Genomic DNA, 15,056 nt, shown 5'->3' on the forward strand with positions numbered 1-15,056 from the left:
GCTAAGGCACATGGGAACCTTTATTCGTATCATGAGCCAGTTTTAGGTGATGATAATTTGGTTTCATGCAATTCCGATAAATTGGTTGTCATTTTTGTCTCAATCCTGACCCATTAGTTGTTCACGTTGTAGATTAATAGCTTGGTGGACATTCTTTAATCTCAAATTTAGTGTCATTGTGGTTCTCTGTGCTCTCTTCATCCATATTGGCATTTGCAAGTTTTTAATTCCCTCTGCGCCATGTTCCTGTTGCGTTTTACTTCAACTGTCATGCAAACAAAGCCCTAATTATATTAAAGGTTGCTAATTACCTTATGAACTTGATGTAATTTTGTTCCTCTGTAAATTTGGAGTACATTACTTGATGTAATTTTGTTCCTCTGTAAATTTGGATCACAATGTACTGTTGACCTCCCTAATTATTTGTATTATTTTTATTCAGTTTAATTTTTGTGATCTGTACATTTCTGGGCACCTGGCAATGGGGTAACCTTCATCAGCGCCAGCACGTGGTGAGAGCAACTCCCCTATACAGGCTACCAAATGTCATCTTTAGATGGAAGTTTGGGTTAGTTACGGAGGACCCACTGCCGGCCCACCCTAACAAACATCCTTCTAGCCCAACCAGAATCATGGGATGCAGATTTGACAATCAACATCTCTACACCCCATAAACCTATCCTGTCTGGCTCAGGCCCAGCTCACGGCCTAGGCTACCACACGCACCCGAAGTAACACCGGACTGGCTGTCTCTTAGGCCGGCGGCGTGGCCATGGCCTATAGAGAAGCCATCGCCGAACAAGCCACCACCCACAGGCCACAGCTCCAACGAGCTCTGCCGCCGCTAGCTGCTTTTCTTGGTTCTTGTGGCGAACCTCCAACTTCTTGTACTCCAATTATAGTTCTATGGACAAACGCCGGCACTCCAACCTCTTGTAGGTACCCTTCCTAGTGACGCAATTGCAGTTCCTTTGAAAGCCCCGTACACGCAGCGTGCAGGCTTGATTGTCTGGCCCTGCGAGAGCCGCCATGACTCGGATTACATCTGCAAAACACGACTATAATTGGTTTGCATTGCGTATTTTTCCAAGTTGCGTGTCAAGATTGCTCCCACTGTTGAAGCTTGGGTGTGACTTGTGAGTATACCAGTACGCGGTGCTTGGTTGCTAGCTGGCCATCGAACGTTGTGTTTTTTTACGCATCACTTAGACGCCGTTGCAAGTGCGACGTGGCGCAACACGGCTGGGAAGTGGGAACTAACCAAGCAACTAACCCGTATCGTAGTCGTAGATAATGCAGCATTGCAACTCATCATCATATACGTACGTTGTCGTCACCTGCCCCCGTGTCGCACGTTTTCGTCCCATGGCACAGCGCAGAGCAGAGCATACAGCCCGGGCCTCAACCAGTGCAACGCATACGCCCACGAACGCAGGTCCGAACCGATAAGTGACGCTAAACAACAGGGGTGCGTGTGTATCTCGTGGGAAGGGAAGTGACGCCGGTCTGGCTGCCTCTAAGGCCGGCGTGGCCACGAGGCCCACGACCAAGAGAAGCCATCGCCAACGCCAACGCCAACGCCAAACCCAACGAGCGCTGCCGCCGCTAGCTGCTTCCTTGGTTCTTGTGGCTTTACTTCTTCGCCGAGGCTGCTTGCATTTGTTCGGCCATGGACACGACGGCGCTGCCCGTCCCCGTGGGCGTGGAGACGCATTTCGCTCCTCCGGCCTCCATGCCGTCGTGGCCCTCGTCAGGTACATGTTCTGACGATTCATTTTCTTGCGTGCTTGTTTTCCTGATTGAGGTGTTTTGCTATGCGCTGCATGCTGCTGAAAAGATTCTGAATCTTTGCTCTTATGTCCTGGTCATCCTTGCACTTAGGCTATTTGTGTGGCCTCTCGTTTGCAGAGAACAGATCGTAAGCACATAGATGCCAAATAGTGCCATTGTTGAGATTAGGCTGAGGCAGTGTCTAGCTTGCCTGGAATTGAGACAAGGAACATATACTTTGCCGAGTTCACGAGCTACAAGATCCTCAACCTTTTTGTTTTGATGATGCTAGAGACCTAGAGTTGCTGTGTCTTGTTTGGAAAACAAGATAAGCACAGCTTCCAAAGTGGATAATAATAAAATCAGCATAACCTTACCCTTTTATCCAGTCAAAGTACCCTTGAACGAAAGTTATGCCTGTCGTTGTTCAGAGTTCAGAGTAGCATACTAGCGTAGCTTGTGTTGTCAGTTTTCTGCTTTCTGGTTAGGCCATTTCCCCAAGTTTTGTGAGCAATGCTGCACATACTCGTAGCAAACATCTTTTCCTTTTGGCATAGTACCCACCCACCATCACAATGCTCTGAATTTAGCTAAGATTGCAAACATTTTGCGTCACCGTTGGAATGGTGTCAGATGGAGCATTCGCGAAGGGCGCCATAGACCTTGGAGGCCTGGAGGTGCGCCAGGTCTCCACATTCGCCAAGGTCTGGTCCACCAGCCGGGACGGCGCCGGCGCCACCTTCTTCAGGCCGTCGCCGATCCCGGCCGGCTTCTCGGCGCTCGGGCACTACGCGCAGCGCAACGACAGGCCGCTCTTCGGGCACGTCCTCGTCGCTCGTGACACCACTTCTCACGACACGGCGGCACCGATCCTTGCTCCGCCTCGAGACTACACCCTCGTCTGGTCCAGCCCGGACGGCGGCGGCTGCTTCTGGCTCCCCACGGCGCCCGACGGTTACAGGCCGATCGGCGTGGTGGCCACGGCCACGCCGGACAAGCCTCCCCTCGACGCGGTCCGGTGCGTCCGCGCCGACTTCACTGACGAGTGCGAAGCCGAGGCGCCGTCGGTGTGGAGCAGCGGCGACCGGGTCGGCGGTGGCTTCAGCGCCGCCACCCTGAGGCCGACGGTACGCCGCGTCGACGCCCGCAGCGTGCACGCCGGCACGTTCCTCGCCCGGAGCAGCGCGACGCCGGTTGACGCCTCGGCCCTGGCGTGCCTGAAGAACAACGGCGCGAGCCACACGTCCGCCATGCCCGACCTCGCCCAGGTGAACGCCGTCCTCGCGGCCTACTCGCCGCTGGTGTACCTCCACCCGGACGAGCCGTACATGCCCTCGTCGGTGGCGTGGTTCTTCGAGAACGGCGCGCTGCTGCACCGGCGCCAGCAGGCCCCGACGCCGGTCGTGGACGCCGGCGGGTCGAACCTCCCGCAAGGCGGCGACAACGACGGCAGCTTCTGGCTCGACCTGCCGGCGGGCGGGGAGCAGAGGGAGAGGGTCAAGAAGGGCGACCTCGCCGGAGCGAGGGCGTACGTGCAGGTGAAACCGATGCTCGGCGGGACGGCGACGGACCTCACCATGTGGTTCTTCTACCCGTTCAACGGGCCGGCGCGGGCCAGGGTGGCCTTCGCCACCCTGCCGCTCGGCGGCATCGGCTCCCACGTCGGCGACTGGGAGCACCTGACGCTCCGGGTGAGCAACTTCTCCGGGGAGCTCCTGCGGGTGTACTTCTCGCAGCACAGTGCTGGCGTCTGGGTCGACGCGCCCCGGCTGGAGTACGTCGCCGGCGGCGGCGGCAGGAGGCCGGTGGCGTACGCGTCGCTGCACGGGCACGCGTTCTACCCGAGGGCGGGGCTGGAGCTGCAGGGTTCCGCGGTGGTCGGGATACGGAACGACAGCGCCAAGGGGAGCATGTTCGACACCGGCGGGCCCGGGCGGTGCGAGGTGGTGTCGGCGGAGTACCTCGGCGTCGCCGAGCCGGCGTGGGTCGGGTTCATGCGCCCGTGGGGCCCGACGGAGGTGTACGCCATCGGGCGCGTGATCAACGGCGTCGCGCGGTTCCTGCCGCGCGCGATGCGGGATCGGCTGGAGCGGCTGGTGAGGAAGGTGTTCGTCGGGGACGGGGCGACGGGGCCCAAGAAGCATGGCAGCTGGGTAAACGACGAGAGGGACCCCCCAACTGAGGGTTAATTCGCGCGGGAACTTCTTCATCAGTCACCCACCATTCGCTACAGCCTTTTTACAATCAGATCTGATGGCCACTTTCATCTTATTTGAAATAATACAAATAAGTAATTAAGGAAGGACACTGCTCAGGCTCTGCAACTTAATTATACATCTCCTTTGCTAGGTGTAAATGGTGAAGCAATCCTATTTTGACTGGCCACAACCTTACACAGTTACACTTAACATGTATAGACCATGTTCAATGATAAATACTAAGAACTGATCTACCGTACTCCATAGTTACATAATTACATCCATCTGCAGCAAAAAAAAATTTCTGGACTGCAACTGCAAGGATGTATATTAAGTTTGTACAGCAATCTGCAATTTTTTTCTGGCATCACATCTACCGATCCATCAGCTATGCCATCTCAAATCCTGGCACCAGACTGCTGTACAAACTTCAACAATCACGCAGATGGACCATCGAACGACTGGCTCTTCCTCAGGTTCCAGTGGAGGCCCTCATGGATGCTTCGCAGGAAGTCGGTTGTCGAGTCCACCAGGCACGCCGTGGGCACAGGCCAAGGGGAAATGCTGCAGATGAGCGCATCACCTGGTCCTAGCTGAATCCTGCCCTTGCCATCAAAGGATGCCCAAGCCTGCCCTCTGCTATTGAACGGCACTTGCACGCGCAGAGTTACATATTCTGGTAGTATCAAGGGCCTGAATGACAACGAATGCGGGCAGATTGGAGTGAAAAGGATCCCTGGGACCTGCGTATACCAGCAAAATATATCATTAGAGTGGCAACATGGGTAACTTGTTTGAAGGAGTCATAGAAAGAAATAATACTAGCCCATTCGTGATCAAGATTAACCAGAAGGGCCATGTTCTTTAAACGAACATGCAGGCAGCTAGCAAAAGAAAACACTCAATTCATGTATCTTTCAGACAGATGAATCTTAACTATAAGGTTGGTTTGATTCTTCGTAATTACATTTTATCAGATATCATGGGAGTAGCAACATGTTGCCGCACTTTTTAAACAACATTACACAGTATAGGTTGCATTAAGTAGAACATAGATTCCTCATTGATAAACTAGAATAATTGTGGCAGTCTTTTTGGGACCTTGAACATGAGCGTCTTTCAACTTATTTCAAAGTATTAATGCGTAATATATCGAACAAAGAAAATGAATAGCCTATAGTCCACACACTTTTGGAGAGCCTTCACACAATATTGCAATGCTGGACAAAATCTGGAAACCATATGTGGGTCTACCTGTGGGTGAACCATTGATCCTCCAGCTGCCAATGAATAAGCAGTGCTTCCGGATGTTGTTGATATTATTAGTCCATCTCCTTGTACGCATGTTACAAAAGAACTATCACAGTAGCATTCTAGGTAGGTAAGGTAAGATGACATTCCACGGTCAATTGTCACTTCATTTAGTACTAGAATTGGTTCCTCAGACTCAACTTCATCCTTAGCTGCATCACGGACTACATGACACTTGAGACGGCTCCTCAGTGTGATGCTAAATGGTCTTTTCAGAACATTGCCCAAACATTCACGGTATTGCTCCCTTGCTTAGCTTAAGTTAAGGTCAATATATTATTATGGTGGGTAAGCACTGAGCAAAAAACTCCTTTGAATAAATAAAATATCATAATTCTACAGATTATGTGCACTGGAACAAAATATGTAAGCGCCCATGTATTATCAATGAAACTGTGACAGACATATAAGTGAATCTGAATTAGTTGAAAACTCTGCAAGAAATACTATATGAGATCCAACCATATATAGGATATAAATAAAAGGGACATATCAAGGTTGCACACTTGAATATACAGATTTATAGATTAAAATTACATCTATGTTAAAGGCAGAAATCATATTCACTATTTTTTATAAGGTTAGATGTGCGAGATATACTAAGATAACGCAAGAAATATGATACCAAAAAAAACGCAGCCTTATTGATATATTTACTTGTTGGAATGCTTTATATGAACTACTAGCGAGGCTAAAAATAGCTAAACCTCAACATCAGTTCCCAAGGGAAAATAAAACTGGCAACTTGTGCCTGTTTGGTTCCATCCAGAATGAGGAGCCACCAGACAAAAGTACTACAAATTACAGAAGATGGTGAACTGGTACTTGTCTGCTGGTGCTACAAGGAACGGTGTCATGTCCATCCACGTTAGCCATCACTCTGTTACAAGTTGATGGCTGGATGTACTACAGAATGTCAGCCACATTGCCAAATTTATAACAGGTCCACGTTACCAATTTATACTTCCACATCAAGGTCATCCAGTAGAAATGTAGAAGGAATGGCAACAAAGCCAAGCCAAATGCTTTCATTCTTGTTCAAGTAGGACAGAGAACTACATGGCTTGCAGAACAGGTTCATGTGGGATGTCTACATGTCTTCGAAGTCCCCTCCCAGGAAGGGACTTCGTGTCATCCCTGGGCATACTTTAGCAACATGGTAGTGAGCATTCAACACAGATAATGAAGGATACGGAATGGAGTCATGAAACCCAATGATCCAAGAGAGAACGCAACAACAGGGGGAACTGGCCCTTTGAATAATGATGCAGCCTGTTAAGAGATTTTAATCAATTGTATAGCTTAATCAGATTATCAAAATGACAAATAAGTACTAAAATATACAGGAGAAAAAACAAAATAGGGACATTTTGCTACTTTTGCTATAAGTTATAGACCAATTCTTGCCAACTAAATATTCTAAACCCGTGGAGATATAAACAGGGGGCCATTCGACTACTAATAAACAATACAACACTGTAATTCATCAGTGCAAGGTAAAACCTACATAATAAATTTCTATCCACATAGGAATTAGGAGCACTTGCTACATGAGTTTTATTTATTTTTTTCAAGTATAAGAAAAAGAATGCTATTTTGTTTCTTTGAAATATTGCACTAACAAATGGGTTTACTGTGTGGAACTAACCACAAAATATCCATACTCACACTAAAGTGTCAAATAGTGTAAGTAGCGTACCCATAAAACAGTTCCATCACCACCAAGAGTTACAATTAGATCAACTTTCGTATGTAATGTCTTTGCTTCCTGATCTGTCAAAATATTCTGATTAATTGGACACCCAAAAGGAAAGGTTTACAGGGGGATAAATTAGTACTTGAAAAATATTTTAAACTATGAAAAAGAACGTTATGATAAACCATCACGAAAGATGTGCAAAAGAACTTTAACATGTATAATTCACCAATAGAAAAGGAATTGCTTGATAATAGATGACCTAAACAAGCATTAATAGCAAAGTCAGTAACATTCCTAGCACATGCTAACAGTTTTTGAGTTGATATATTCTTGATAAAGGAAACATCTGCAAACTTGGTAACTGATGGGGACAAATAGATTCCTCAAGGTAATTTGATCATGTACTCATTGCACCGTGCTACAATCAAGAACCACCAGCAAGCCAAGTGACTATGAGAATATGAGATGACCCCATAATGTGCCCAGAAAACCCCAACGCAAGGGTAGAATTTCATGCTTAGCAACCTTGGAGGTCCATAAGCAAACAGACCAGATTCATCATTCTTATGAAATAACTAAATAAATCACAACATATTGCTTTTTCCTCTCATAAGCAACAGCTACCTTATTTACAAAGAAAATTATCAGTACTAAATGAACAAACATTTCCTGGTTATATATGTGAAAAATCTGGAAGGAGCAAAAAAAAAAAAGGATTTCCAGTGTTGACTTTAGAAAGAAAATGAATCATAGCATTGCCCTCAGCTAATATCCACAAAACGCCACTTACCATTATTCCATGTCTGGATAAAGTTGAAGTAAGAATCTTCAGTCACTAGTTCCTTGCTAACTCGTGGCTCTACGAACACATTCATATTATTGTGCTCTTTAAGCCATCTACAGAAAACACAGCAAGAGGTGATACATATATATCTAACAACTGCAGTTCCACATGACAAATAAACTGGGAGAGAATAAGTCACAATGAAAACATTGCAATTTAATGCATAACTCAGGTAATTTATGTACGTTAAAAACATTCAGGCAAGGTATGAAGAGAACATACCTAACCATTTCAGCGCAGAGAGCAAGCACAGAGTTAGAATTAGGTTTAGTAACAAAAAGAACTGTTTGCGGAGGTGATTCCCATTTTAGCAAAATCTGAAACCAAAGTATTTGTTGGCATAAATTGACACAGCGAAATGAGATTATCTCCATGATCATCATAATGGAAACAAATAGGGTATTGTGTTTAAAATGGATCATGCTGAACATAAAGGACTACCTGCTTATTGCTGCGCTCTGCTGTTTTTATGTCACCTTTTTCAAAGGACACAAAATCACGCTTGTGCTGGTCATTCTTATCCCCATCACATCCCCATAAAAGTCTAAATGGTGCCTAAATATGAAAAATAAAAAAAAAGGTGTTTTAGTGTTCATGAAAAATATCCAACTTGACTATGAACACAATGTTTCTTACAATTGCACCAAAACTTAAAATAGCACCCAGGTTAGCAGTGTCAAAAACAAAGTATTATAGACAACAGCTTATGCTTATGGTGGAGCTTTATTCTCTGATTGATTGAACTTCTTTAAGCTTTGTGCGCACAGAAGTTGAAGTTGCTCTAGCAACAGGTTGGAAAATATGGTTGCAAGCCTAATGATTTGTAGTCAGTTTGCAAACACAATGGCAGTCAATTGTTGTCCAATTAGACAATATCCAAGAAGTGGACAACAATTCATTCAAGTCAAGATTAAAGGGTATGTAGTTGATCTTTGATAGGTTTGTTAAAATGCCTAGTTTTTCAATCATATAAAAATCATGATGCTTTCTTGTAAGCGCCATCCCACTAGGTCAGATTAGGTGAGCCTTGAATATATGAGTTATGTTATATGCCATTATCAATTAGTCAACAGGTATAAGTTGTGTGATCCCCTGCACAATTCGACGAAATACTGGAATAGATATAATAAGACCATAAATAGATTATTTATTTCGTCATTTTCTCTGTTCTTTATATTTGCTTCCTTTCAATATTGTAGGCAATAACATGTACTTAGAGGCAGTTCAACAGTATTAGATGAGGAACTATAAGAAATGAGTTGGTTTTATCAATGACCCATGTTACAAAAACAGAAGACACGTTTACTTATGCCATAAGCACTGAAAGCTGACAATAAATGTTAAGGAAACTCTTGCCCTAAGGATACCTTTCTTGCAACAATCTTTTCATCTGGTTTTCGGTTAGGTCCAGGACATTCATCCTGGAGAATTTGATGTGAACATATCCCATGGTTTCCACAACAACTGGTTTGATCAATGGAGGCAGTCTCCAATGCCATCTGACTAGTCAGTTGCTCTAACTTGTCGTTCCCAAAGTTACTGCAGCCTGCACATGTTACAATTTTAGTTCAGGGCATTGTTATCCTGGTCAAGATTTACATGTATTCTATGTAAAAGAATGAGATCGTGCTGCCTGAGATTCCTAATCTATCTCCACAAACTTGGTCATATATTTGATCAAGAAAGTTTGCCTGCACAGGTCACTAAACTACATTTACGATAACACTTTCTTGTGACAACTAAAGATCATGCACAGAAGGTACAACTTTCGGTACCGAATAGTCAATGACTGTTTGTGAGTTCAACTATTAGCTTACAAGGCTACTATGTTGAGGGATCAAAACTCAAGTGATTTAGTAATAAAAGAAAGCATGTGAAACTGCAGCAAAAGATAGTTGCACTTCTTTATGGTTGACAAAAGCTAATAAATAGTTGACACATTTCCATGACCATGTGATGCAAAATGAAGCTAGGGAGGAAAGTTCTGTGTTCAGTACTAGGTTACAACAAGAACACAGTGCTAATAGCCAAGATTGAATTCCAGGAAAAAGACCAAATGCTAAATATTTCATTCTCGTGCCAAGAATTCCAGTACTGAACCTTTTTTTTTGGGAACAGCTTGCCATGCATTTCATTAAGAGAAGTTAGAGTGCTATCTGCTATAGCAACCTACCCAAACAACACAGTTGAACAAGTAGGCAACAAAGTACAACACACGATGGTAATAGAATATGAAGGCATATGTTTGCAAAAAAATTATTCAGTGAAAATGATGCTCATGGTAATTTCAGTATTGTATATTAGAAAGTACAAATTACTATTCCACTATCTTAATATCGTGATAAAGACTCAGATGTGATGGGGGTACTAAAAATCATAGGCATTACATCCTACTGTTTTATACATGTTGGTTTGTAACTTTTAAGAGTTCGCAGTCATCAGGAGCAAAGTATTTCAAAGTATTTTGTCCCTTCCAATGTGTATTTCTATTGTGTTTTCTAAAGAAATAAGAGTAAGAGGAGGCTGGTAGTATGAAATGCATTCAGTAACTACTGCTGAGAAATAGCAGCACACAAGCTCTATTTGTGTATAAAACATCATGATGTTCATGAATAAAACCCACACAAACTACAGTAGTTACCTTTGATTACATTATGATGTTTGTGTTCCTTGGATGCCACCTGTAATTCGTACTTGCGCTTCCATTCAGCTGCCTCTGCTTGAGCAGCAGCTTTCCCTTCCACAACTCGTCGCAGTGTTTTTGCAACAGCTTCAATTTGCAAATTGTAAGTCATATTAAACACATGATTATAGTAACATATATATAGAACTATTAGGCAACAAAGTTATGCATTATTACTTCTCATAGCTTCAGAAAATTCTTCAAGGTGTGCATCAGTTGATCTGATAGGAGTTTGGGGAATAAATGCATAAGCGGCCCTCTCCACGGAACTAACTTTGGTGAGCTCCCAATTTTCAGTTTGATGTGAGGTAGCCACACTAAGGTTTATTCTCTCATCACAAACCTGTAATAGAAGAAACGCCCTTAAGGCAATACAAATATTACAAGGATGACAGACTTCACAAGTTAACCAAAATCAACATACTTATTGTATAAAAAACAACGCAGTACAAGAGCAGTATCAACATACTGGTAGGCATTCTAAGCTACAAGTGAGACATGCAAATAACCATCACCAACTGATAATGCCCAAGAGCCCAACACCACGGCATCACACATTCTTCTCCCAAATCCCTTAGGCCCCGTTTGGATCCCTTCATTTTGAAGGAATTGGAATCTACTTAATGGAGTAGACTATTTGTCTTGGAATGTGGCATTCCACAACTTTCCAAAGTTTAGATATAAGCCTATCTTAAATTCATGGGGGTGAGAGATGGAAATTGATTCTATTGATCCTCATGCTATGTTTCTAATGTCCAACTTATACCACGCTCTTCGACTCGCTTCCCTATAGCAGAAGTGCATCACATAAGTATCTCTCCCATATGGCCAACAATAATATACAAATATATTCCACATGCAACTATATTAGCTTAATTAATTTGTGTCTAAATTATGATTATTAGAATGGAATTCAATTCCAAGGATCCAAACGGGACGTAACAAACATTTCCCTTATTTCTACCATTGCGGTTTCATGGTTTGTTCAACCCAGTCTAAAATACTTCTCCAGATAATAATAATTAAAAAAATCACAAGTCAGCTGCTCTGTTTTAAACCTGCGTAGCCATCCACCACCCATGCATGTCAAGGCCCTTGGCAACATTGTAGCAGCAAAATGCCGTGACACCTCATACTGCAGCATTACTCAAGCCCCCAAGCGAACCTGAATTTCCACCAAAATTCACAGCGCTGCTACATCCCCTCTCCACGGCGACCCAAAAGGGTAGGGGAAAAAACGCCCCAACTCCGTTCTGCATTGGAATTACGAGAGCACGAATCGCCGGTACAAATCAGACCGATCCGAATGAACCGAATCCGGCCAGAATAGTCCGGGGGATCCAATCGCAAGCGAACGCTAAACGAATTCAGAGGGAATCTCGCAGCGGCGCGTACCTCCCGCGTGGCCGCCAGCTCGTCGGCGGACATGGTCGCGCGATCCAACTGCTTCCCCTTCGTCGCGCCGTTTTCGAACTCTTGTTCAAATTCTCCTCTTCCTCCTCCTGCCGGAAGGAGACGAGCCGAGGAAGAGGAAGCACTACCGGGCCCTGTTCGGAGTGTTCGGTTATGAACGGCGCCACGGGGTGTCAAGGCTGCGTGCGGCACGGTGACAAGTGGGACCAGAGGTAGGTGGCAATGGATCACGGCTGCCTTCTTCCCGGCCCAACTCTCAGCTCTATTTATTTTCACCTAAAGTTAGGTCCAATCTTTATTGAACTCGGTTTTTAAATTTGCTAGACTTTAGACTTTAGAGGACCTTTACCACCCCTAGGTAGGACCTGACATCTAAGAGGACAACGGGGGACACGATCCTCTCGACACCTATCCGTCGGTGGATCTGGGTGGTAGATCCACCACGCAGTGACTACTGACTACTAATTGTAGGGAGAGTTGTGTATGATTGTTTTCCCTTGCCAAAATAATTCCATTGATGCAATTCATGCAGAGATCCGCTCATCTTGAGTTTGTGTTAGTCCACGGCGTCAGCTGTTCATAGGTTAATTGCACTCCTGATTCTTGATTTTCTTCTTGATGCGGTCACTACGGCTTATGTCTGTTTTATTAAGCAAAATAATAGAGCTCGTATGATCAGCCACCAAAGATGTGGTGCATTTGAGATGATAAGGTTAGGAAGGAGGAAACATTGTACAGCGTTTTTTTTTACTACGAATGACCTATTATATCGTAAACCACATATAAACATTGGTTATTTGATTTTATCATGTAACCACTATATTGGATAGATTTTTGACAAGGAGATCCACGTATCGCCCAAGAAACATCATTTAAGAATTCCATTCTGTTTAGTCTTTACATGGTGCATAATCAAGATGTAACATTATCGTGGCTTATGTTTGGTCACATTGTATACATCCTTTACACCTTTAAAAGTTGAGAAAAGGAGCCTATCCATAGATGTTGTCGCACCCAGTTTCTGAACAAAACTGAATGCATCACATATGTGTGCTAGGATCCGTTCTCACACATATGTTGATGTCATCAGTGAATACATCAAAGACAGTGTTCAAAAACGTACATAAACCAGTAGGAACTTTATTACACTCAGCGTGATAGACACGAAGGTCTTTAATCGTTCACCGATAACTTAACACGCGCACACACACGCACACAGCGCAGCTTCTCCACAGGCTTGACTGGTGAACGCCTGCCTAGAACTCCTCGAAGTCGTCGAAGAACTCCACGTTGTCACAAGCTTCTGAAGAGCGTTTGGGCAAGGGTGAGTACACTTATGGTTGGTACTCAGCAAGTGGGGGAAACATGCAAGGCTCACAAGGAATGGCTCAAGGCTTGAAGCGGTTAGCATTTTAGTTGGTCAAATTTTATTAGCAGCACCTAATTACTAGATGTAAGTTTATACCAACCCAGTTAAGCATATAACATTAACATTAACCCAAAGGTAAAGGTAACACAGTTAATTCTCATCTTTAAATTCATTTATCATGTGAGGGTCCAAGCCGCTCTTAACCGTGAGCACGGCTAATATATCAGTTTTCACTCTGCAGAGGTTGTACACTTTACCCACAACTCGTGGTCCCCCGTGTCACCCGGGTTTGCAAGGCCCTTAAACACTTCCTTTGGTGAGTGGCTGGGGGGTCCACTACGAAGCTTTTACAAAGACATGCAGGTAACTGGTAGCCCGCTAGAGTTTCAGTAGCAATGCGGACCACAACCCGTTAATGAGACAGCACCTTAGCGAAGGCTACTGCTCCGGACAGTGCACCCAACACCTTCCCCCTCCTTGCCCTTTCGGTAAGGCCACCAGCTAACCACATGCCTAATTATTCGGCTAAGATCAAAGCCATGTGATGTTGTGGTTGTACTGTTTTCTTGGGTGATTCTCCATGTTCCGATTAAAACAAGTGTTCTTGCAATTAAACATGTATAGCAACATAAATAAAACATGATTAACATCTTTCATGATTAGAACATTACCAATCATAGTTAAGCAACTAGCATGCTACCCAACATGCTTAAATAGGTTCATACAAGGAAACAGGATTAAAACCTAGGTATATACTTAATAGGTATTCCCATCAATTTTATGTACATACGAGCGAAAAGTAAAGGTGAATCATGATATTATTGGGTTGAAAAAGAACATGCAGGGGGAGAAGACCACTTGCCTTCCTTGGCAAATTGGGATAAGTCCTCTTCGAAAGACGGCTGCTCTTGGACTTGCTCCTCCACGAACTTCACGTCATCTACACGATCACACAAGGCAAACAAACAAAGAATGAGTAAAACAGTACAGCAAACATATGCAAAGGCTTACAACAAACTCCTAAAACTAACGTTCATGCAGAGACGATCGCGTGAGCGCGAGAATCGCTGAAATCGGATTTAAAACGATGAAGATATGAGATAAACAAGTTTCAGGAGCTAAAACAGAAATAACTATATACTTCAGGGGCTAGCAAGGAATTTTCACAAGACTCAGTGAACAATGTTTGCGAATACAGAAAGGTACAAGGTTAGATATGCAAGATTACATGGCTCAGGTTAAAATGAAAGAATGTAAGGCCTTGTTTAGTTGCCCAACTTTGGACAACCAAAATTATTGTAGCGCAATTGTAGCATTTCGTTTGTATTTGTAAATTATTGTCCAAATATTGACTAATTAGGCTCAAAAGATTCGTCTCGCAAAATACAACAAAACCGTGCAATTAGTCTTTGATTTCGTCTACATTCAGTACTCCATGCATGTACCGCAAGTTTGATGTGATGGGGAATCTTCTTTTTGCATGGTGCCAAAGTTAGTATTTTGGGAGAAACTAAACAGGGCCTAAGTTTTTCCAGGGAGTTTTACACAAGATTGCAACGCACAAGAATGAAAAGAAGAAATATTAGATAGGCCAGGGGGCAGATCAAAAGGCAGCCTTATCATCTTTTACCTCTTGCCAGAGGCACGGCAGGGGTGCGGCGCACCACCGGCGGCGCATGGCTTGCCTCGTCGGCACTCGGCGCGGCGGGAAAAGGAGCTGGCGCATGAGAGGAGCGGGTTGAGAGGGAAGAAAGGAGCCTCACCGGCGG

General features: G+C 44.3%; 2 protein-coding genes across 3 annotated transcripts; one reads left to right on the forward strand and one right to left on the reverse strand.

The window, feature by feature from the left end:
* Positions 1-1,378: 1,378 nt before the first annotated feature.
* Positions 1,379-4,246, forward strand: LOC117849796 (hypothetical protein At1g04090). The gene is made up of 2 exons (XM_034731486.2): positions 1,379-1,754; positions 2,404-4,246. Exons 1-2 carry the CDS (start codon positions 1,670-1,672, stop codon positions 3,957-3,959), a joined length of 1,641 nt encoding a protein of 546 aa, XP_034587377.1. The 5' UTR covers positions 1,379-1,669; the 3' UTR covers positions 3,960-4,246.
* LOC117849797 (putative NAD kinase 3) lies at positions 4,085-12,095 on the reverse strand. 2 transcript variants are annotated; one of them, XM_034731489.2, is made up of 12 exons: positions 11,901-12,089; positions 11,564-11,758; positions 10,683-10,848; positions 10,464-10,592; positions 9,190-9,368; positions 8,264-8,377; positions 8,045-8,139; positions 7,769-7,875; positions 6,979-7,052; positions 6,473-6,551; positions 5,223-5,530; positions 4,085-4,711 (listed from the first exon to the last, which is right to left on the reverse strand). In XM_034731489.2, the coding sequence occupies exons 2-12, from the start codon at positions 11,588-11,590 to the stop codon at positions 4,406-4,408; spliced, it is 1,584 nt and encodes a 527-aa protein (XP_034587380.1). In that variant the 5' UTR covers positions 11,591-11,758; positions 11,901-12,089; the 3' UTR covers positions 4,085-4,405. The 2 variants fall into 2 exon arrangements, with proteins under 2 accessions (XP_034587380.1, XP_034587379.1); XM_034731488.2 differs by lacking the exon at positions 11,564-11,758 and having other exon boundaries at positions 11,901-12,095.
* Positions 12,096-15,056: the final 2,961 nt, after the last annotated feature.

The sequence above is a fragment of the Setaria viridis genome, chromosome 3 (assembly GCF_005286985.2).
Source record: "Setaria viridis chromosome 3, Setaria_viridis_v4.0, whole genome shotgun sequence".
NCBI lineage: Eukaryota > Viridiplantae > Streptophyta > Magnoliopsida > Poales > Poaceae > Setaria > Setaria viridis.